The sequence below is a fragment of the Bos javanicus genome, chromosome 6, assembly GCF_032452875.1.
Source record: "Bos javanicus breed banteng chromosome 6, ARS-OSU_banteng_1.0, whole genome shotgun sequence".
Classification (NCBI taxonomy): Eukaryota; Metazoa; Chordata; class Mammalia; order Artiodactyla; family Bovidae; genus Bos; species Bos javanicus.
The window spans coordinates 71,696,864-71,722,247 of NC_083873.1; the positions used below are offsets into that span (position 1 = coordinate 71,696,864).

At 35.2% G+C, this 25,384-nt stretch overlaps 1 protein-coding gene across 6 annotated transcripts in view; it reads left to right on the forward strand.

The window, feature by feature from the left end:
* CEP135 (centrosomal protein 135) overlaps nt 1-22,874 on the forward strand; it is a 75,861-nt gene extending 52,987 nt beyond the window's left edge. For all 6 annotated transcript variants that reach the window (XM_061420210.1, XM_061420213.1, XM_061420212.1 and 3 more), the window contains 11 exons: nt 423-538; nt 612-766; nt 1,235-1,290; nt 3,313-3,481; nt 4,321-4,431; nt 4,714-4,899; nt 12,002-12,211; nt 13,053-13,255; nt 14,522-14,626; nt 16,704-16,814; nt 21,148-22,874. In XM_061420210.1, the coding sequence (XP_061276194.1) occupies nt 423-538; nt 612-766; nt 1,235-1,290; nt 3,313-3,481; nt 4,321-4,431; nt 4,714-4,899; nt 12,002-12,211; nt 13,053-13,255; nt 14,522-14,626; nt 16,704-16,803 (1,411 nt within the window). In that variant the 3' untranslated portion in view covers nt 16,804-16,814; nt 21,148-22,874. The remainder of the gene's footprint in view (nt 1-422; nt 539-611; nt 767-1,234; nt 1,291-3,312; nt 3,482-4,320; nt 4,432-4,713; nt 4,900-12,001; nt 12,212-13,052; nt 13,256-14,521; nt 14,627-16,703; nt 16,815-21,147) is intronic.
* Nucleotides 22,875-25,384: the final 2,510 nt, after the last annotated feature.

The window sequence follows — 25,384 nt, forward strand, 5'->3', positions numbered from 1 at the left end:
GGAATATTCAGAATAGGAAGCAAAATTAAAAGCTCACTGGTCAGGATGGTCAGAATCTTGAAGTATGAGGCCATTCTATAAAAACAGGACTTTGCCTTGACTACTGGAAATAAGTTTTAAGAGAAAGAGAGTTGATGATAGAAAACTGAGAAAAGCTTTAAAACTACAAGGAAGCCTCTAGAAAAATTACATACAATTAATTTTATTTTTACACTATATTATTTTTTAGGAAGGTGGAATATTTTGAAGAGAAGACTAATAAATATAATATAATGCCATTGATTATACTGAAAGAGCTTTAAAATAAGAAATTAAAGAAGCTTTTAAAATAAGCAAACTGTTTTTTAAGATCTTTCATTTTTTAAAAGTTATTTCCACCAGAAATAAAGAATCCCATTTGTTATTGTCCACTGACTCTTTAGGCTAGTAAATGAGCAACTACAGCGGTCACTTGAGGATTATCAGCACCGACTTAACATGAAAAGAAGTGAACTTGAATCAGCCCAAGCACAAGTTAAAATACTGGAGGAAAAAATAGGTAAGTGTTCTTAAATTTTGTTTTTGCTGATCCTAATTTACTTTGTCTAAGAAACCTTTCTTTTCATTTATAGGTAAACTACACCTCAGGATGACTTCACAGAATGAAGAGGCTCATGTAATGAAAAAGACCATTGGTGTTATTGATAAAGAAAAAGACATCCTTCAGGAGACTGTGGATGAGAAGACAGAAAAGATTGCAAACTTGCATGAAAACCTAGCTAGTAAAGTATGGGACTATTAAGTAATATTATCTGCTATCTGAACAGAAAATCTTATTCTGTTTCATATATGCAGTTTTTTTTAATTGAAGGATAATTGCTTTACAAGATATACAGTTTTTATTTCATAAGAACCATGTGTGAGTTCCCAAGACCCAGAGCCATCTCTTCTGATATGTTTAAATTTCATTTTATCCCAATAATTTGAATTTTTAAAAGTTCTATTTCTAGAATACAATTTTATCATATATGATTACAGCAAACTCAAGGAACAATTCAGATTCTTAGAGTGGGTAGAAATATGCCAATATGTGAAATATATTTGGTACATGGAAATATCTTTACTTAGAGCCTTCTTTTATAACATGTTATGTGATTGAATTTAAACTATATAAATGTGATAAATTTTAGAATTCAACTGGAGATACTTCTATATGAATGGTTTAGAATCTGATATATTTTTATAATTTCTGTAGGAAAAAACTATTACTCAGATGAAGATAACAGTCTCAGAGTATGAATCTTCTCTGAAGTAAGTAACTGATGGAATGGCATCCAGCTTTTTAAGAAATTTTCAGTGAATGCAGCATTATCTGTTTGGATAGCAGTCTGGCAATAGGAAAATTTCTTTTTTCACTTTTCCTATTTTTGTCAGTGGAAGTTATCGTTTTCTCAATCTCCTGCATAGACATTGTTATCCTCTAACTTTCTCCCTTCCTCTGTCATCGGCATCTAAACAATTATGTCTTATTAATTTTTCCTTTACACACCTACTTACTCCTTATTTCTACGGCAGTTATCCTGTGCAGGCCCTAATCATCAAAACTTAGATTACCTCAGCAGCTAGTACTGAATTTATTCCACATCTAAACCTTTTTAAGTATGGTTGCAAGATTTTACATTTTGTGTCTGGTCTCTCTACTTCAAGAAAAAAAGCACTAATTGTATTTCTTTTATATACCCTTACATATTATAATAGGCCTCCCTGGTGGCTCAGCAGTAAAGAATCTGCCTGCAATGCAGGAGACACAGGTTCAATCCATGGGTTGGGAAAGTGCCTTAGAGAAATAAATGGCATCCCACTCCAATATTCTTGCCTGGAGAATCCCATGGACAGAGAAGCCTGGCAGGCTATAGTCCATAAGGTCACAAAAAGTCAGACATGACTCAGCAACATATTATATAATAGTAGGGACTTAAAACATTTAAATAAATATTTACCAATTGAATCATTTATGTTCTAACACTTGAAAATCTTCTGTTTTTACTTTAATTTTATAATAATAAATGTATTTTAAGACTTTATTTTCACATAATGATTGGTAGAGATCTAAAATGTCTTCACCTAATTAATCAGTGTCTTAATTCAGTAGTTGTCATTTCTTTTTCTGTTTTATTGAAGTATAGTTGATTTACAGTGTTGTGTTAATTTCTGCTCTACAGGAAAGTAATTCAGTTATATGTATATATTCTTTATCATATTCTTTTCCATTATGGTTTACTATAGGATAATGAATGTAGTTCCCTGTGTTACACAGTAGGATCTTGTTGTTTATCCATTCTCTATACATTCATTTGCAACTGTTAATCCCAAACTCCCAGTCCTTCCCTTCCCTACCTCCTCCCACTTAGCAACTACAAGTCTGTTCTCCATGTCTGTGAGTCTGTTCTTTCATAAATATGTTCATTTGTGTCATACTTTAGATTCCACATGGAGGTGATATCAATTTGTCCTTTTCTTTCTGAATTATTTCACTTCGCATCTCATAATCTCCAGGTCCATCCATGTTGCTGCAAATGGCGTTATTTCATTTTTTAAATTGCTGAGTAATATTCTAGTGTGTGTATATATATATATGTATATACCACATGTTTTTTATCTGTTCGTCTGTCTGTGGACAGTTAGGTTGCTTCCATGTCTTGGCTGCTGTAAATAGTACTGCTTTGAACATAGAGATGCATGTATCTTTTCAAATTATACTTTTGTCTGGGTATATGCCCAGGAGTAAGATTGCTGGATCATATGATAACTCTTTAGCTTTCTTGAGGAACCGCCATACTATTCAGTAGTGGTTGTACCAGTTTACATTCCCAACAGCAGTGTAAGAGAATTCCCTTTTCTCCACACATTCTCCACTTCTATTATTTGTAGACTTTTTAATGATGGCCAATTCTGACTGGTATGAGGTGGTACTTCATTTTAGTTTTGATTTGCATTGCTCTAATAATTACTGATGTTGAGCCTCTTTTCGTGTGCCTATTGGTCAGCTGTACTTCTTTGGAGAAATGTCTATTTAGGTTTTCTGCCCATTTTTCGATTGGATTGCTTGATTGTTTTTGTTGTTATTGAGTTGTATGAGCTGTTTGTAGATTTTGGAAATTATGCGCTTATCAGTTGTATCATTTGCAAATATTTTATCCCAATCCATAGGTTGCATAGTTGTAATTTCTTGCATTCTTAGTATATTTAATTCAGAGTAAAATAGTTTCCTTTTAAATAAACTAAATTTTCCAAAAAGCTTTCTTTATTATTGCTACCCCACTCACGTAACAGCCACCTAAAGGAAACATTGATTAATCGGGACCGTGAGATAAGCAGCCTCCGGCGCCAGCTTGATGCGGCTCACAAAGAACTTGATGAAGTAGGAAGATCTAAAGAAATGTCTTTTAAGGAAAACAGAAGATTACAGGATGATCTGGCTACAATGGCAAGAGAAAACCAGGTATGAGCACAGTACATAAACTTTGATAGTTTCATAATATGCAGTTTTACAATATATTCAATGTTTGCTAAATTTTAAAGCTCTAAATATTATGTCCTCTAAATTTTAATTATATAAATATGAGCAACAAAAGAAAGAACTCTTTAAGGAGAATATTGTTTATAAAGGTATTTTAAAATGTGGCTTAGAATACTTCTGTATATTATAGCAGTAATAAACCATCAGACACCATTGTAGGCTTTGTTGCAAGGAATCCTGAAGCTGGGAGCGTGGTGTTCTCTGTGGCAGAAATCTTTGTCAGTCTACTGCATGAGGACCCCAGTATCACTCCCAAGGCAAAGTTGCTGTGTTTTAAAGACCCATGGTAGATTTTAATTATTTGTACTTACTTCCAGTGGCTTAGAGATTACCTACCTACAAGCTAATTAATGAATATTTTAGAATGGCAAATACTGAAAGGTATTGGCTTTGTTTGTACTAGGTTTTTAAAGGATCATACCAAGAAAACCAGTGATTTTCTTATTTTAAATATTTTACATTTTTTGAATTACTCATTATAGAGCACATTGCTGATATATAAATTTTTAAAAATATTAATTCCTGAGCCCTTAGTTTAAGTACCAGATATGTGGTCAGTTATATTGTGGGAGATATATGGTAATAATTGGTTAAAAAGTCAAGATCAGTCAAAAAAACATGTGAAAATAATACTTAGGAACAGTTTTCCTTTTTTCCTACTCTCTCTTAGTCCCCAAATTCAGAAAGAGCTGTTTGAACATAAGTAGAACTCATTAGGTGCTACATTCATTTTATATTGTCTTCAATTTTCTGATTTATAGCAAATTTCATTGGAATTAGAAGCAGCAGTGCAAGAAAAAGAAGAAATGAAGAGTAGAGTTCATAATTACATAACTGAAGTGTCACGATGGGAGAGCTTAATGGCTGCTAAGGTGAAAAAAGCATTGGTTAGGTTGAATTTAAGACTGATTTTGTTTTAACTTTTTCATGTTTCTTTATTCTGCCTCCTCTATTAGATATTAACATATGAAAGTGGAGATCTTGCCTGTTGTCCTTGTATATTTTCTTACATGTCTTATTTAGTATAGTATCTGCACAGATGGCTTATGCTTCCTAAATTAAAGCAAAATCCCAATGTGTTGTATGTTTATGACATAGGTTTTCAGTGAGTGACCATTACTAATTTAGAAACAATTTAACTGTGATTAAACCAGGAAAAAGAAAATCAAGATTTGTTAGATAGATTTCAGATGCTTCATAACCGCGCTGAAGACTGGGAAGTCAAAGCCCATCAAGCTGAGGGAGAAAGCAGCTCAGTTCGACTGGAACTTCTTTCTATAGACACAGAGAGGAGACACCTTCGAGAGAGAGTGGAGCTGCTAGAAAAAGAAATTCAGGAGGTAATATATATATATATATAATATTTTTCTTGTACAGACATAATTTAGTAAAACAGAAAACATTCAAAGGCACTTTATCAAAATGATGTTTAAACATTGGTAGAATCAAATTGAATGGTAATATTTCGTCATTAATTCTGATAATTTGCTTGAGAGTTCCATTACTTTTCTATTGTAGTAAAATACACATAACATCAAATTTACCATTTTAAGTGTACCACCGTCCTTCTTCAGAACATTTTCATCTTCTCCACCTAAACTCTGTACCCATTGAATACTCACTCCCCCCAGCCACTGACAACCACTGTTCTACTTTCCTTTGAATTTGGCTATTTCATTTAGCCCTAAGGTTCACTTAAATTTTAAGGTTCACCCATGTTGTGGCATGTGTCAGAATTTCATTTCTTTTTAAGGCTGAATAATATCCCATTTTTTGTATATACCACATTTTGTTTATCCATTTATTTGTCAATGAACATTTGGTTTATTTCCATCTTTGGCTATTGAGAATAATGCTGCTATGAACACAGGCATACAATATCTATTCAGGTCTTTGGTTCCTGTTCTTTAAGATATACCTAGACATTGAATTACTAGATCATAGTATGATTTTGTGTTTAATTTTTTTGTGCAACTGCCATACAGTTTTTCACAGGGTCTGCACCATTTTACATTTCTACCTGCAGTGTTAGGGTTCTAGTTTCTCCACGTCTTTACCAATGCTTGTTTTTTCTGTTTGTGTGTGTGTGGTTTGTTTGTTTTTAATAATAGCCTTCCCAATGGGAGTGAAGTAGTATTTCATTTTGGTTTTGACTTGTATTTTCTTGATGATTAGTGATGTTGAGCATATTTTTTGTGCTAATTGGCCATTTGTATATTTTTTTTAAGAAATGTCTATTTAAATCCTTTGCCTATTTTTTTAAATCAAGCTGTTTTTGTTGTTGAGTTTTAGGAGTTGTTTTTATATTCTAAATATTTGTCCTGTATTAGATATGTGACTTGTGAATATTTTCTCCCATCTAGTGTCTTACCTTGTCACTCAGTCTTATCCTTAATGCAGAGAAGTTTTAAATTTTGATGAAGTCCAATTTATTTGTTTCTTTTTGCCTGTATTTTTGGTGTCATATCTAAGAAATCATTGCTAAATCCAACATCACAAAGCTTTTTCCTTTTTTTTTCCTATGAGTTTTCTAGTTTCAGCTCTTATGTTGAGGTCTTTGGTCCATTTTGAGTTAATTTTTATATATGAAATAAGATAAGGCTCCAATTTCATTCTTTTGCATGTGGATTTAAACAAACTTTTCCCATAGAGTCTAATAAAAATCTCTTAATAAAATTTTGAGTTGAGTTAAAATATAGAAATCCTTAGTAAGTTAGATTGATGTAGAACTGTTGGTTATTGGTTCTCCTTTCATTTTGTTGGTGGAGTATTTTAGCTGATCTTCATTTTTCAGAAGAAAGCATTGATTACTCATAGTGTGTAGAATTATGCACCGCCTCCCACAAACACCAAATATATTTAGTTCCTAGCTCTGAGAACCTGTGAACGTGACTGTGCAGATATAATCAAGTTAAAATGAGGTCCTGCTGGGTAGGGTGGACCCTAATCTGGTAACTGGTGTCCTTATAAAATAACAGCGATTCAGATACAGAGCCCCAGTGGAGAATGCCACATGAAGACAGAGGCAGAGATTGAAATGAAGTGTCTACCAACGCAAGGAACCCCACAGATTGCCAGCAGTCACCGAAGCTGGAGAGAGGCATGGAACAGAGTCTCCCACAGAACCTCTAGAAGGAACCAATCCTGCTGACAACCTAGATTTCAGACATGAGGCCCCAGAACTGGGAGGGAATGCGTTTCTCTGTTTTAAGCTAGCTAGTTTGTGGTAATTTGTTATGGCAGCATTAGGAAACAAATACAGACGTTGGTACCAGGAAGTGGGATGCTGCTGTAACAAACCTAAAAAGGGTCTTTGGAATTGGGTAACGGATACATTCTGGAAGGGTTCTGAGAGCCTGATAGAAAAGCCTTGATTACCTTGAAGAGACTGTTGGTAGAAAGGTAGACATTAAAAGTGAGGCCTCAGAAAGAACAGGAAAGCTATAGAGATAACTTCTATTATTTACAAAATACGTAAATCATTATGAATGGAAGTTGTCCAGAAATAAGAATGTTTCTTCCACTGCGGTCTCAGATGCACTGGAGGAACATGTTTTTGGATGCTGGAGGAAAGGTGATTCTTAGAAAATGGCAGAGGACTTGGCTGAAGTATGGTCTGCTCTTAGGAAAGTAGAACTTAAAAGTGATGAACTTGGATATTTGGTTGAGGAAATTTCCAAGTGAAGTGTGAAAGATGCAGCCTGATTTTTCCTGCTGTTTGTAGTAAGATGTGAAGGAAAGAGACAAATTGAGGAAGGAATTGCTAAGCAAGAGAGGAACCGGGACTCAAGGATTTGGAAAAGTTCTAGCCTGTACAGTTAGGGTGTTCTGGAGGCAGGAAAGAGACTGTGGCTAGACAACCTCTTGGTGAAGCAATTAGGTGAGTAACCCATAGATCCAGGCAGTCACCTCAGCAGAAACACTGCCAGCTTGGGCTGAAAGGGACAGAAATAGGATGATTGAAAGGAAGGCTGAACTCCTTGGATCTTACAAGCAGAAAACAGGTCAGTAGAGTTCCAGAGAATAGCAAGGAGAAAGAAGAAAGCCTTCCTCAGTAATCAGTGCAAAGAAATGGACGAAAACAATAGAATGGGAAAGACTAGAGATCTCTTCAAGAAAATTAGAGATACCAAGGGAACATTTCATGCAAAGATGGGCTCAATAAAGAACAAATGGTATGGACCTAACAGAAGCAGAAGATATTAAGAAGAGGTGGCAAGAACACACAGAAGAACTATACAAAAAAGATCTTCACAACCCAGATAATGACATCGTGTGATCACTCACCTAGAGCCAGACATCCCGGAATGTGAAAGTCAAGTGGGCCTTAGGAAGCATCACTACGAACAAAGCTAGTAGAGGTGATGGAATTCCAGTTGAGCTCTTTCAAATCTTGAAAGATGATGCTGTGAAAGTGCTGCACGCAATATGTCAGCAAATATGGAAAACTCGGCAGTGGCCACAGGACTGGAGAAGGTCAGTTTTCATTCCAATACCAAAGAAAGGCAATGCCAAAGAATGCTCAAACTACTGCACAATTGCACTCATCTCATATGCTCCAAGCCAAGCTTCAGCAGTATGTGAACCATGAACTTCCAGATGTTCAACCTGGTTTTAGAAAAGGCAGAGGAACCAGAGATCAAATTGCCAACATCCAGTGGATCATGGAAAAAGCAAGAGAGTTCCAGAAAAATATCTATTTCTGTTTTTTTGACTATGCCAAAGCCTTTGACTGTGTGGATCACAATAAACTATGGAAAATTCTGAAAGAGATGGGAATACCAGACCACCTGACCTGAGAAATCTGTATGCTGGTCAAGAAGCAACAGTTAGAACTGGACATGGAACAGCAGACTGGTTCCAAGTAGGAAAAGGAGTACGTCAAGGCTGTATATTGTCACCGTGCTTATTTAACTGATACGCAGAGTACATCATGAGAAATGCTGGGCTGGATGAAGCACAAGCTCGAATCAAGATTGCTGGGAGGAATACCAGTAACCTCAGATACACAGATGATACCACCCTTATGGCAGAAGTGTAGAAGAACTAAGAGCCTCTTGATGAAAGTGAAAGAGGAAAGTGAAAAAGTTGGCTTAAAACTCAACATTCAGAAAACTTAAGATCATGGCATCTGGTCCCATCACTTCATGGCAAGTAGATGTGGAAACAGTGGCAGGCTATTTTTGGGGGCCCCAAAATCACTGCAGTTGGTGACTGCAGCCATGAAATTAAAAGGTGCTTACTCCTTGGAAGGAAAGTTATGACCAACCTAGACAGCATATTAAAAAGCAGAGACATTCCTTTGCCAACAAAGGTCCATCTAGTCAAGGGTATGGTTTTTCCAGTAGTCATGTATGGATGTGAGAGTTGGACTCTAAAGAAACCTGAGTGCCGAAGAATTGATGCTTTTGAACTGTGGTGTTGGAGAAGACTCTTGAGAGTCCCTTGGACTGCAGGGAGGTCCAACCAGTCCATCCTAAAGGAGATCATTCCTTGGGTTTTAAGACTGATGTTGAAGCTGAAGCTCCAGTACTTTGGCCACCTGATGCAAAGATCTGACTCATTTGAAAAGACCCTGATGCTGGGAAAGATTGAAAGCAGGAGGAGAAGGGGTTGACAGAGGATGAGATGGTTGGATGGCATCATCGACTCAATGGACGTCAGTTTTGGGTAAACTCTGGGAGTTGGTGATGGACATGGAGGCCTGGCATGCTGCAGTCCATGGGGTCGCAAAGAGTCAGACACGACTGAGCAACTGAACTGAACTAAGAGTTAAAAACCTCTGATCTTCAGGAAAAGGGAAGAATAACTCTGAGAGTGACTGGGAGACCAGCAGGGCTGCTCAAAAGCTGGTGGTGCTGTTGCATTACCACAGGCCCAGACGGCATAGGCCCAGGGGACTGGACTCTTCCCTCCTTGACTCCGTAAGGCAGCACCACTGCCACTGTGGCCAAGAGGTGTGGCTGCCCTCGCAGGCCCAAAGGAGAGAGCATCAAGGTAGAGATCATTAATTTTAGACCCTTGAAATCTAATGAAATTTGCCCTGCTTGAGTGTCACCTTACTCTACACCTACTTACTCCTTCAATTCCTTCCTTTTTCTCCCTTTCATAATAAGACTATTTTATTTCTTCTCCACCATTGTATTTTAGAGGGAGGTAGTTTGTTTTCTAGCATCACAGATCATGGAGGGAGAGGAATTTTGCCCCAGGATGGACCATTCCCAGAATCCTACCGTTCTGATTTAGGTCAGATTTTGGACTTAAGAGTTGATGCTAGAAATATTGGGATAGAATGAATGTATTTTGCACATGGGAAGGACTTGTGAATTTGGGGGAGCCAGAGAGTTGCTAGAATTATGTCCCCCCACCCCACCAAATATATTAAAATCTAACCACCAGTACCTGTGAAATTTGACCTTTTTGGAAATAGCACCTTTGCAGATGTAGTCAATTTGAGATGAGGCCATACTGGACTAGGTCAGGCCATAACCCAATGACTGGTATCCTTATGAGACAAGAGAAGTCTGGACACAGAATACACGAGGGAGAGTGCCAATTGAAGATGAAGGCAGAGATCGGAGTGCTGTGTCTGCAGGCAAGGAACACTGAGGATTGGCAGCAGTCATAGGAGTTTGGAGAGAGGCTTGGAACAGATTGTTCCTCAGAACCTCCAGAGGAAGCCAATTCTGCCGACATCTGAATCAGACTTGTACCCTCCAAAATTGTGTGGCAATAAATTTCTGTTGTTTTAAGCCCTCCAGTAATTTTGTAGCAGTCCTAGGTCTCTAATACACTATTTCTATGTTTTTCTGTTATGAGTATGTAACTAAAGGAATGTTTCTCAACCTCCTAATTCTCAGAAGTTGTTCTTTAGCTCTTCTGTTCTTTGTCATTGTTCATGTCTTATGTGGTACATGAAATTGCCTTATGTATATTTGGGGAAATTTTGACTACTTCATTAATATTTGGAAAATCCAAATATTTTTCTGCAACTGTTGAAATGTATTAAAACTTCACATCACTGCATTAGATTTTTAATGTTGGTGATTTCAGTAAATACTGTGTAATAATTTAATTTTCAAATGTGGAATTCTTCCTAAACTCTAGAAGTAGAGCTTTATATTTATTTGTATTTATTACTCATTTTAATAATTTCTAATTTATTTATTACTCCATTTTAAATATGGATCATTCTAGGAAAAAGGGTCTTATAAGTATTTCAAATTTTGCTCATTATTTCAGTTATTAAACTCATAAAATTGTATACTATTATTAGCTTAAATTTAATTATGACTTTCGGTATGTAATTTTAAAGCAAACTCCAGTTTTGAAATTCAAAATTTAACTCAAGGCAGTTGAGGAGTGGTAAGTATATATGTTTTTGATGTGTTCAGTTCAGTCACTCAGTCGTATCCGACTCTTTGTGACCCCATAGACTGCAGCACGTCAGGCCTCCCTGTCTATCACCAACTCCCAGCCTACTCAAACTCATGTCCATTGAGTTGGTGATGCATTCCAACCATTTCATTCTCTGTCATCCCCTTCTCCTCCCTCCTTCAATCTTTCCCAGCATCAGGGGCTTTTCAAATGAGTCAGTTTTTCACATCAGGTGGCCAAAATATTGGAGTTTCAGCTTCAGCATCAGTCCTTGCAATGAATATTCAGGATTGATCTCCTTTAGGATGGACTGGTTGGATCTCCTTGCAGTCCAGGGGACTCAAGTGTCTTCTCCAACACCACAGTTCAAAAGCATCAATTTTTCGGCACTCAGCCTTCTTTATAGCCCAAGTCTTACATCTATACATGAATCCTGGAAAAACCATAGCTTTGACTAGATGGACCTTTGTTGGCAAAGTAATGTCTCTGCTTTTTAACATGCTGTCTAGATGGTCATAACTTTTCTTCCAAGAGGCAAGCATCTTTTAATTTCATGGCTGCAGTCACCATCTGCAGTGAATTTGGAGCCCAAAAAAATGAAGTCTGTCACAGCTTCCGTTGTTTCCCCATCTATTTGCCATGAAATGATGGGACCAGATGCCATGATTTTAGTTTTCTGAATGTTGAGTTTTAAGCCAACTTTTTCACTCTCCTCTTTCACTTTCATCATTGTTTTAACAAAGGGAGTTTATAAAGGAAAAATTTAACTTAAACAATCCCTATGTTCACAATCCTAAAACAATAATTTTCATCTTTGCATCTTCTATATATATATGAGATAGTTACCATGATTAATAATTATGCATGACTTATTTTTTAAGCTTTATATAGGCCATCTTTAAATAGCAGAGAACTTCTTGAGTGTATCTTAAAATTGTAAAATTTTTTAAATTGCAAAAATTGGCTCTTATAGTTTTATAAAATGACATTGTAGCTATACAGATTCAAACCTTTAAAAGTATTGGGTTACTTTAATTTCATACTGATTTCTTTTTCTATTTTCAGCACATGAATGCACATCATGCTTATGAATCTCAGATCTCATCAATGGCAAAAGCTATCTCTAGATTAGAAGAAGAGCTGAGACACCAAGAAGATGAGAAAGCAGCAGTGTTAAATGATTTATCATCTCTTAGAGAACTTTGCATTAAGCTTGATTCAGGCAAAGATATTATGACCCAACAATTGAATTCCAAAAATCTTGAATTTGAGAGGGTGAGAACTTAAAAAGATTGTCTTGTAGCACACTATTTTATTTAGCCCTACTCTGATTGTTTTACTTTACCATTCACTACCCAATATATTTCTTCCCCTGTAGAGCAGTGACTTCTGACTACAGGATTTTGACAACTAGATTTGACTATTAGATTCATTGCCAAGATTTCTTTGGCAAATATGATAATGAAGTTAGGTGCTATTTTGAAGCAGATGGGTACTTAGAACATGAGTCTTCTAATTATAGAATAGGAACATATCCCAATGTATTTTCTGTTTAAGACTTATGTGAAGAATTGAGCAGCTTATTCCTCCCTAAGTGGAATATTTTTCCTGATAAAAATTTTACTCTAATTTGAAAGTCGAGTAAGCTGAAACTTTGCATTCCTAAACTGAAGCGTTAAACAACCCAATGTGTATTCTTAAACATGAGTGTTTCCAGTTTTCAGTCATTTAGTAGTAACTTTATTTTCAGAGACAGAGAAGCTTCAAAACTGGTTTGGCTATGTAATGAGAATATATATATTTAATAAACCAGAAGGGCCTCCTGGCTGATAAAATGGTCACATTTTAGAGTTTTATGTTAATTACCCTTTCTTGACAAAATAATGCAAAAGAAAATTATTTGAGGGTTGGAATAGGTCTTATGGTCAAAATAAATCCTAACTAAAAATAACAAAGATTATTGTGAAAATAAGATGTTTTTATTATACTTAAAAAAGGATTTTAGAATCTTCAGTCAGTGCTCAGAATAAAGCAACTGATGTGTGTATAGCTCTCCAGAAAGTATTTCAGAGTAAGTCTAAAATTGTACTGAGGTAATCTTACTTTGTTTTTGTAGGTTACAATGGAATTAGAAAATATAAAATCAGAGTCAGAGCTGTTAAAAAAACAACTGTTGAGTGAGAGACATACAATTAAAAACCTTGAATCATTGTTGGCTACAAATAGAGATAAAGAATTTCATTCCCACTTAACTTCCCATGAGAAGGATACAGAAATTCAGATACTTAAAGAGAAGTTGACCCTTTCAGAAAGCAAACTGTAAGTGTCATAATTCAACTTATGTGAAGGAAATAGTCTGTCACAAATAATTTTTCAATATGAGTAGTTTTTTGTAGACTTGTAACATAAAAAAAATGATAGAAAAATACTGGAGGAACAAAAAAAAATTTTTTTTTCAATTTTTGGGGAGAAGAGGATGGGAGTTGGAACAGTGGTAACAAACCAAAATATTTTGCTTATGTAGCAGCTCCTATTGGAAATCCAAAAGAGACATCATGTTTGGAGTTGTAATTTGTGTGTGTTCACTACAGAAATGGTACCCATGAAAGTGAATGAGTGACCTTTCGAAAAACGTCTACAGTTGAGGAACAGAAGAAAATCAGAGAAAGGGAGAACATTTCAGGATGGGGAGAGTTGGCAGTGTTTCATGCTATGGATTAGGAAAAAAACTTTGAAAAGCATGAAATTTGACCCTCATAAATATATGGATTACTTTTTAGGAGATTGATGATGGTGCCTTTTTAGGATGGAGAAGTTCGGACATATTTTTGGAAGAGGGAGTGAAACCCAGGATAGATAGTATAAGTAGAAAAATTAATTAAATTTATTTATTTATTTATTTATTTTTGGCTGTGCTGAGCCTTCAGTACTTTTGTGCAGGCTTTCTCTGAATTGTGGCCAGCAGAGGCTACACCTCATTGCAGTGCCTGGGCTTATTGCAGTGGTTTCTCTTGCAGAGCACAGGCTCTAGTTGCGCGGCCTTCCTTAGTTGTAGCATGTGGGCTCTAGAGCGTTGGCTCAGTAGTCATGGCATACAGGCTTAGTTGCTCTGTGGCATTTGGGATCTTCCTGGGCCAGGGATTGAACCCATGTCTCCTGCGTTGGCAGGCAGATTCGTAGCCACTGTACCACCAAAGAAGTCCCAATAATTAACTTTTAAAAGGAGTGAGAAATATTACTTTTCCTGAGGTAGGAGTCAAGAAAGAGCCAATAAAAATACTTTACATTTCAGTGTTACAATTCATGTCTCCTCAAATTTGCACCTCCAGCATTGCTGGAGTGCCTAGCACATACTAAAAGCTCAATAAATGTTTGTTAAATAAATGAGATGAATGAAAAAGAAAACTTTGTGATGGGAATCCAGACGATTATGAAGTTATTGTTGAAAAGTCTTTTTTTATCCTTATATGTCACCTCCATTTGTTGTTATTAATAACAAAAACAAAATTCCGTAGTACTTGACTCTTTAAAACAGAGTATTTGTTACTTCCTTACTTACTTGATTTTTTTAAATTTGTTTTTAAGAAATAGTCAAAGCCGGGAAAACACCATGCTCCGGGCTAAAATGGCACAATTACAAACAGATCTTGATGTTCTGAAAAGGCAGATTTCAACTGAAAGATATGAACGGTAAGCAAATATTTTTAACATTGGACAGTGTTTTTATTTATTCCCTATATTCTACTCCAAAAAGGCTTTTATATGGCTTATAAATAGCAAACTTTTCTTGGCATTAATATGGAAGATAAATTCCTTTGGTAATTTTTTCTAAAATGGCAATACATGTTGCATAAGATAATATCCCCATAATAAAATAGCAGAGTAGCAAGTATTGTATAAATAAACATTTGCTATAGCGTTCCTCAGGGCAAAATCAGGACATTATTTCAAAGGATATAGTTAAGGAATCAACAAAGTAGTAAGGATTCTACAAGAGCCAAAACTTTATGATCCAACAGGAAATTCTAAATACAAATTATCATGTAAGTGATGATCATAAGGGCAATTAAAAAATATATACCATATGCTATGTATGTATCCTATTAACTATCTAGTATTGTACCTATCTTATTTTTAGAAACTAATGTCACACAAATAGTAAATAGCAGAGCCAAGACTAAAATCTACTATAAACCCTGTGTTCTTAATCTTTACAATATATTCCTTACAGGCTAGTAATTTTCACACTCACTTATATTTCAGTTCATTAGCTTTATTATGTTGAAAAATTTAATTTCCAAGTGTTACAAATAGAAATGAGACCTGGTTTAACAGTTAAAATCCAAATCTAATTTGCAAATCAATTTGTCAAGTTAACTTTTCTTCCATTATTCTTTCCTACCATATTAATACCATAGACATCAACATATCTAAGATTTAATTCTCAAATAGTGGTCAGATTGCTTATTTAGATCAACTTTTTGGGTTCTCTAATCTTACTCTTATCCGTTTACATCAAAAACTTTTAAGTCATATGCAATTTAGATTATAGATGAAATTTGCTAGGAAATGAATATTTATGATTTCAAAGAGAGATGAAGCCTGAGATTGCATCTTTGTCATGAAAGCAATGTTAATTTCTTGTACTTTAGAAGATCAGTTTCTGAACATGCTAAACTGAATGTGTATGATGATTTTCATTTATTAATGACAGTTTCATGGGGTCGCAAAGAGTCAGACATGACTGAGCGACTGAACTGAACTAAACTGAATGACAGTTGAAATTCTCTTCAAGGGTCCTAAACCAAGCTCTTTATTTCTTTGGGTTAGAGACCCCCTTAATTCCTCTCCTTTTTCTTGTCCATGGTCCCCAAGGAAACCGCTACCCATGTAGCCATGTCTTTTCTTCTCTTTACCATCCAGCTAGACCATGCATTCTTAAAGAGGCAATATCATTACCACAGGGAACAATATGGGTTCTTGGGGGAAGAGGGAATGGCAAAAAAACCTTAGGTGTTACAGTGATTTGTGGCCCTCTGAAGGGCTACAGTACGTTAACAGTGTATCTGTGTATTAAAATTTGACAGAGGGTAGGAGAAGGAAATGGCAACCCACTCCAGTATTCTTGCCTAGAGAATCCTGTGGATGGAGGAGCCTGGTGGGCTGCTGTCCATAGGGTCACACAGAGTCGGACACGACTGAAGCGACTTAGCAGCAGCAGCAGCAGAACATCTAAGGGGACATCTAAAAATAAATTTTAGGGGATTATAAGGAAAAAAAGTTTATGAAGCACCTATCTAGGTAGAAATCCTAGATATTGAAAAGTTCAAGTCAGAAAGTCTAGTCCAGGCACTGAACAGCCCACAGTAGAGGTGGCAGCATAGTCACTATGCTTCATGGGACAGACCCAGACATGCGGAAGGAAAGCATAAAAGAAAACAGATGATTTTACTTCTAACATTTGGGCATTTTGACACAGGAAGAAGGAAGAGGGGTAGATTTATGTGCAAGAAGTGGGAGAACTAGTTGCAGAGAGGGGAGGCATCAGCTTTGAAAAATCTATATTCAGAGGAGCTTTGAACAATCTCTTAAAGTACATATTCCTTTAATTGAAATCTTTTATCCACAACTTAAAAATTATATAAAGACATGATTTAAATTTAGTAGAAATACTAATTAAATAGAAATTATGTAACCAATAACAATAACAGCCTTTTATTTGTATACCACTTTTTGGTATAATCTCTTATTTTGTCTTTACTGACAGAGAACGAGCAATTCAAGAGATGCGTCGGCATGGTCTTCGCACGCCACCCCTTAGTTCTACTATGAGGTCTCCTTTACATTCTCCTGAACATATAAACTGATTATCAGAAAGGTATCTATATAGCACCAAGTACAAGCAAAACTACTAAGAATCTCTGGTTATAAAAATTGCAAGAGTTGTTTTCTGTGTCGGTGGGGAAGAGATTGCCTAGAAAGGTAGTCGAGAACTTTTGGAAGTAATGGAATGTGCTGTATTGTGGTGGTGGTGGTGGTTACATGGTTGTATACCATTGTAAAATCTCATTGAACTGAACATTTATAATCCATGCATCGTATTGTATGTAAATTATACTTTAAAAATTAAAGGACAATATGAAATCTCACAGGGTAATATTTAATAAAGCCCCAGACTCAAGGTACAGATAACAGATAGTGAAAGTATAGACAAATACAGAAAATATTATTTAATATTGAAAGCTAGGACAGATTTTTTAAAGTAAATTATAGTATACATACAGAAACACATACAGAAAAGTGCTGTATCATAGTATATATAGCTGAGTGAATTTTTACAGATTGAACACACATATGCAACCTGCACTCAGATCAAGAAACAAAATACAACCTCTCTTTTGGGCTTCCTTCTGGTCATAATTGGCTCAGACAGTAAACAATCCGTGCCTGCAATGCAGGAGACCAGGGTTCAATCCCTGGGTTGGGAAGATCCCCTGGAGAAGGGAATGGCTGCCCACTCCAGTATTCAGGCCTGGAGAATTTCATGGACTATGCATGGGGTCACAAAGAGTCGGACGTCTGAGCAACTTGGACTTCACTTCTGGTTGTAATCCCTGCTCTGAAAGTAACTGTTTTGGTTATTCAAAGTATAAATGCCTTTTCTCTGTTCCTGGACATTTTATAAATGAAATATATTTTTGACTTTTTTTCTTCAACAATACCTTTGTGAGATTCATTTATACTGCTGTGTTCTTGTAGATGGTTCAGTCTTGTTGTATCATATTCCATTGTGCAAACTTACACAGTCCATTTACTCCTTCTGTTTTTGATGAGCATTTGATCATTTCCAGTTTGGGCTATTATAGACAGAAACATGATGAGCATTCTAGTACCTTATAGATACCATACATTTCTTTGGGGTATATTCTTAGGCATGAAATTGTTAGGTCACACTGGACACACATGTTCAAGCTTATTTTGGCAAGTCAGTTTTCCAAAGTGATTGTAAAGAGCTGAAGTATATTTGAGGAAGAGTCAAAGTGATGTGCTCATACATTGGACATGGGAATGAATGGGTCAGACCCAGAGTTTGAAAGGTAGGTGAAAGGTTGGTAGTCAAGTCTTATCTTGAAGAAATAGTAAAGTCAATCCTCCGTCCTTTTAAAAATTATATTTTTTGGCCTCTTTCAGTAGAAATATATAGAAAATAATTATTTCCTTAGTGACTCAGGATCCTGATAAGAACATTAGTTATGTTCTATTCTTTAATATACTGATGTCCCAGGTTTATTAGTATTTGTAAGGCCTTCATTTAAATGATTTCAGATTGCTGTGCTTTTGCTTTATTTATTTGATTAAAACATGTGTTTTCTTCTTTCATTTTGAGGACCACTTCCCAGTGCTGGCTGCAATCACTGTGTCCTTACAACTTCTAAGCTGCTGCATTAATTTGAATGTGATTAGATGGAGCGTCAGCTTTTCATTATAAAGCCTCTTGGCAGTTGTGTCACAAACATTTTTTTGTGCTTGAATCACAGCTGCATTTTAGTTCAAGGGTTGGTAAACTAGGGCCTAGGGGCCAAATCCACCCCACTGCCTATTCTTGTAAATTAAGCTTTATTGGACCATAGCCACACCCAGTTGTTTGCATATTGTCTAAGATTGCTATTCTGCAGTGGCAGAATTGAGTAGTTGTGACAGAGACCCTGGGGCCCAGAGATCTGAAATATTTCTTACTAACTGGCCTTTCACATCATGTAGCCTCTGGAAAACTTACCTGTACATTCATGAGATTATAAGAGTGAACAAAGCAAGTAATTCCCTAGTTTTAAGAAAAGAGGCTCGACTCCAGGGATCTCCACACTATACTTAGAACCACTGATCTAGGACATAGTGGATACCAGCAATCTCTAAATCTGGGATGAATTAGGAAACTTTTTTTTAACTTATGATAAAATATAAATAACATGAAGTTTGCCTTCTTAACTGTTTTATAAAGTGTGCAACTCAGTGGCATTAAATTCACAATGTTGTACAGTCATCAGCACTACTTAAAAAAAATTTTTATCACCCCAAATAGAAACTCTTTATTGATTAAGCAGTAACTCTCCAGTCCCATCTTTACTTCCCCTGCCCCGATAACTTCTAATCTACTTTCTATCTCTAAAAATTAGCCTGTTCCAGATTTTCATCTAAGTGAATTTATACAGTATTTATCTTTTGCATCGGTCTTATTTCATTTAGGGTAATGTCTTCAAGGTTCATCTGTGTTGTAGCATGTATCAGAACTTCATTCCTTTCATCCCTAAATAATACTTATTTGTGTTTATTCTACATTTTGTTTTTCTATTCATCAGTTGATGGACACGTAGGTTGTTTTTACCTCTTAGCTATTCTGAATAATGCTACTGTGAGCATTTGTGTACAAGAGTCTGTTTTAGTGTGTTTTCATATCTTTGGGAGTACCTAGATTTGCTGGGTCATAGCCCATAGCAATTTGCTGGGGTCATAGTACCCCACCCCAGTACTCTTGCCTGGAAAATCCCATGGACCGAGGAGCCTGGTAGGCTGCAGTCCGTGGGGTCGCTAGGAGTCAGACACGACTGGGCGACTTCACTTTCACTTTTCACTTTCATGCATTGGAGAAGGAAATGGCAACCCACTCCAGTGTTCTTGCCTGGACAATCCCAGGGACGGGGGAGCCTGGTGGGCTGCCGTCTATGGGCTGGCACAGAGTCGGACATGACTGAAGCAACTTAGCAGCAAGGTAGTTTTATGTTTAACTTTTTGAATACCTGCCAAACTTTTTCCATTTTCTGTTCTAGTAGATGTAGTTCAGAAAACATCTGCAACCATTAACAAATTCCCAAAGTATCCTAGTGATGTTGCTAATTACTAACACATTTCCATTCATGTTTTCTAATGTTCTCACCAAAGCTAATTTTAAGGGGTTTCCCCATAAATACACATAAATGAATAGAAATACTCATATTAAGCCATATTTATAATTTCTTTAATAAATTATATAATCCAGTTTTACCTTTACTGTTTTGATTATTATGTCTTAAAAAAATGCTCACTGAGAAAACATAAAATATAAAAGTATAAAGAAGAAAACCAAAACCACTTTTTTTTATATTTTTTTTATTGAAGTAAATGTACATAAGATCAAACTTATCATTTTGACCATTTTAAAGTATACATTTCTCTGGCAGTTAGTACATTGACACTCTTGTGCAAAAATCAACTTCACCATCAATCTCCATAACTTTTTTTTTATCTTTCCCAAGTGAAACTGTACTCATTAAATGACTCCCCAGTCTTCCCTTCCCCCAGCTTCTGGCAACCACTGTTACAATTGCTGTCTCTGAATTTGACTAGTTTGTACCTTATGTCAGTAGAATCATGCTGTATTTTTCTTTTTGTGACTGACTTATTTCACTTACTATATAATGTTTTCAAATTTAATCCAAGTTGGGAGTATGTTTTAGAATTCCCTTCCTTTTTGAGGCTGAATAGTATTCCATTCTGCTTATGTAACACACTTCGTTTATCTGCTCATCACTTGGGTTGCTTCCGCCTTCTGGCTGTTGTGAAAATACTGCTGTGAACCCAGATGTACATGTAATACTATACATGTAATACTATAACTCAGAGAAAATAAGCAATTAGCATTTTGGTATATACTTCTTTCTTATGTTTGATTTGTAATAAATATGCACACATGCATAGACATATGTATATAATTCTTATAGAAATTATCTTCAAAATAAGTTTTTATCAGTTATTTTGTTTTGTTCTGGGGGGAAATTCTAAGATACTTGTAAAAATATTTGATTCTCCCTAAAACATGCTATTTTAAGACTCAGACAACATAATTTACAATACTTGTTTGTAGTTTTAAACCTAGACATCATATTAGCTCTTATTTTGGGTGAGTTTTCTCAATTAACATTCTCTGTTACCCTGTTCTTTTCACTGCGTATCATTCTTTTAGTACTCATACTTTGACATGCTTTTGTAATTTAAGAAGAATATCTTTTAAAATAGAGAACAATACTTCTTAACTATTAAATGTAGCTTGATTGTGGGCAAGTTTTTATTAGAGACTGTAATTTCAGTTAAAACATTACTGAATTTCAGTTTTTCATGAATGTACTAATTTTATCATTTTTTTCTTTAACCCATCTTTCCTCTCCCCCTTTTTTCAGAATGTTGGCTTTCCGTGAGTTGGAAAGGACAAACAGTAATGAAATATTTGAATTACTTGTTCCTGAAAATCATGAACATTGACACAGATTCTACCTCTGTCAACTTTTATTTAAATCAGTGAATATTTTTGTAAAAAATTTGGTTTAAAAGAGCTGTACTTTGTGTAAATTTTTATACGTATGACAGAATATATATTCATAGTGCTAACTGATGTTATATCTGTATTTTTATTATTCCTGACTTAAATTACTCCTCAAAGTGTGTTTATACTGTGAATTAATTTATTGTTCACATTATGTTTTAATAATCTTTTTCTTAGGGAGCCATAATATGTGTATGTAAATATTCTTACAGTGCTTGTTTTTAAAGTGTATTTGGTTTCCATGTCTGTATTTATAACCCATATTTTTAATGCATTCACAAAGGATGATCAACTTTGATGCTAGGCTGTCATGTTTAACTTTTTTCTTCTAAATGTGAAATTAATTATTTTCCAATTTGGTGTCTGTCATTGAGGGAATTATATTCAGGTCTTATAAAAGCAGAGGTCTTGATAAAATAATGGTTATCATATATAATTTGTTATTACCAACTAGAACTATGATGGCAAAGATACATTCATATATTACATACAATATTATACTATTTTGGCTATCACATGAACTCTTCATATAATACAAATGCTGTCAAACTTAAACTAAATGCTATATTTAGAATTTTATATAATAATAGAACAGAAACTTGGGATATTTTTCAGTAAATAAAATTCCTCACTGTACTAATGTAAAACTTTGAGTGCAAAAGGATATGGGGTAAATACAGTAAAACATTTTGTTACGATTCCAGTATACATTCAATAATACTCAGTTTTCTGCTTCTAAATCTGTGTGTTGTAACTTATCAGTCTTCCAGAATAGTATGTAAACACTGACCTATTGTGGCATATTAAATAGAAAGCAGCTTTTTACCATCAATTTCAAAGTTGTAACGTTAAGAATTTATATATATATACAGATATTAATATAAGAACATAAGTAAAAAAGAGATTGTCATACAAAAATGAATCGTGTTTGAACCATACACATTTGAAGAAAATCCTGTTCTTAATAGATTTCATTATGATTAAAAAAGAACTTAAAAACTAACATAAAATGGAAGACCGATTATTTATGATACATTTTATTTCTTCCTCTGGTTTAATAAAGTGAAGTTTGTAAATGTTTGTGTGTGCCCAGGGGTGAGCAGTGCTCTTTTTCTGAAATTAGTATTCTTTATATGTTTGCATTATGCCCTTTGCAGTCATTCAGTATGTACTGGAGAGTGATGGGGCTCTTCCACCATCCGTGCCATTTTATGTATTCAGTCTCCTGTGTGTGAATTCATGTATTACACCAAACGACAGTAGAAATGGGACTACTTACAGTGTCATAAGAAAAATCTTTTAATAAATATATGTAAATAATATTTAAATATTAGTCCCCCGTTTCCCCCAAAACAACAGCAAGACATATTTTGTTGAATATTTTAATGTTTTCTATAATTAAAAATGTATAGCTTGCCATAATTGTTATTTTCATAACCATGATATTACAGTATTTTAAGTAGTTTTATCTTAAAAAACTGAATGTATTTTATAGATTTTTAAATTTGTTTTAAAAAGTTTAAATTATGGAGCTTGACATAGATTTTCAAATAAACTTTCCAGTCAATTTATTTTCTCTTTCTTAAAAATAATTTTTTATAATGATAGCAATATTCCTAATTCTAAAGTTAAGTACAATTTACTTATTCAAATCAATTTTTTTTTTTTTTTTCAAATCAAATTTTATCATGTTGGGATTTGGAGAAATTTCTGAACTCAGATTGCAGGCCCTTTTTTTTTTTAGCTGACTTAACATTTATTTCCACTTAGTTCAAAATATAAGAAATGAAGTCAAAGTTTCTGTTTGAAATCCATCTACACAATGGTTGAACAGGCTTTGTGTTTATGTGTACAGTTTTCTCTCTTATAAATACTGTTTGTTGACTACATTAATTATCATTGAATATGCCACCTGCTACCTCACCTTATTACAGCCTATCAGACATCTGATCTCATACCCCTCTCTTTTTTCATCTTAGAAAATTTTAGTTCCTAGCTTATGATCTTAACTCCATTACTTCTACCCTCAGTCTTTATGTCAATATCTTCTTGCAACAGTGGTTATTAACCAGGCTTGCATATTGGAGTTACCTGAAATTTTCTAATAAAAAACTAATTTCTGAATCCTGCCATCAGCCCAAGTAAATCAGAATCTCTGTGAGGTGTTGAGCTCTTTTTTTAAGCTTTAGTTTCTCTAGATGACTCTCATGTGTGGCCAGGATTTAAAAATGCTAATTGAGAAACTGACCCACCATATTGACTTCATGACTCATTAATGGGACTCAACCTATAGTTTGAAAATACAGCTCTAGATCTTGTCATTACCTCCAAAACTCTTGTTAACTATTAGCATCCGACTTCCTCCTCTTTCTAGGTAACTCTGTTTATTATGTCTATCCTGACAGTTCTTTGGCTCTTAACAGGATCTTGTAACAGTTGATTCTGTCACCTATCCCCCATCTACAAGTCCATCGCTCACTTTCCTCTTTATATAGCATAGACATTATTTTCCTTGCATATACTCTCAATTCCCTTGTCCCTGTGAACTGAAAACTCAAATCTTGTGTATATGAAATTACTTCAACTACTCTGCACCTGTGCCTAAGTTGCTGATAATGCCTGGAGAAAAAAACAATGATGCTGACTCTTTTCACTTGAAATATGGCCCTGAAAATCAAGGCCCACAACACCCTGTAAGAATAGTTAAAACATTTTCCTGATCAGTTAACACTTTTTTTCCCCAACAAGTATTTCACACCTTCTCCTCTTTACTCAGACCTTCTATCCTCCTTCCATCTCGCGCTCAGCTTGTTTCTTTTTTCACTGTGTGCATACACCTTCCTTCTCTCGTGTTCTATCCATGAACCATCAATCCTCTAGCTGTTCTGTCTAGTTGTGACCAGTGTTCATTCCTTCTACTACTCGGAAGACTCCTGCAGTTAAGCCCACATTCCTAGTCATTTTTGCTGTATTGGCTTGTTCCCACTTGTATACATACCTCTCATTTTTAATCTCTCATTTTAAATCCCTTGCAAACCCTACCATTCCATTTTTTGTACTCTGCAGCAAAAATTCCTTGAAAAGAGTCTTCTGAAATAATTTCACCCCACTTTTCCTTCTTGAACTATTCTAATCACTTTATTCCCATTGCTCCAGTCAAACCGTTCTTGTCAAGGCACCAACAATCCCTATGTGTTGTTTATTTCTCTATGACCTTTTTCATACCTAATATTTCCATTAGTGCTTTTTTGTTACGTTTTGATATCTGATACTACTACTATTTTTCTTTGAGGAAGGATTGGGCATAAATAAAGCTTTAAAATAGTGCACTTGAAGATAAGATTGAGGATTCTTCCAGAAGGTATCAGAAAAAGAGATCAACAATGTAAAAAGACCATTATGGAGGTATGTACAGGAGTGCCAACATACAGGTAATAATGAGCCTTAGAAATGAAAAATAGTAGAAAGAAATGTAGAAAATAGTTATTTTACATTATTTTGAACCCCTAAGAAATAATGGAGATAAATGTCCCCAAATTAGGAAAACAGTTTGAGGTCTTCAAAGAGCTCAGAGAAAGCCAAGTAGAAAAGGAAAAACCCACATTTAGATACAATACTGAAGACAAAAGAATTTTGAAAGTGTCAGAGAAAAACACAAGTCACCTAAAAAGGATTAAGATCAGATTTACATCTGTTATGGACCAAACATATTCCCCAGAATTCCTATGTAGAAACCCTATTCCTTAATGTGATGATAGTAGGAGAGGGGGGTCTTTGGGAGGTAATTAGGTCATGAGGATAGGGCCTTCATGAATGGGATTAGTGCCCTTGTAAAAGGAATTCCTAAAAGCTCTCTTGCCTCTATGCCACATGAGGATACAATATGTCAGTCAGTAGTCTATAACCAGAAAAGAGCTCTCACCAGAACCTAACCATGGCGGCAACCTTATCTTGGACTTCTGCCTCCAGAACTGTGAGAAATTTCTATTGTTTGTCAATGATAAATTATTGGTAAATTATTTTAGCAATTCAAACAGACAGAGGTAACATCAAACTTCTCAATAACTACCCTGGAAACAAGCAACATAGTATTT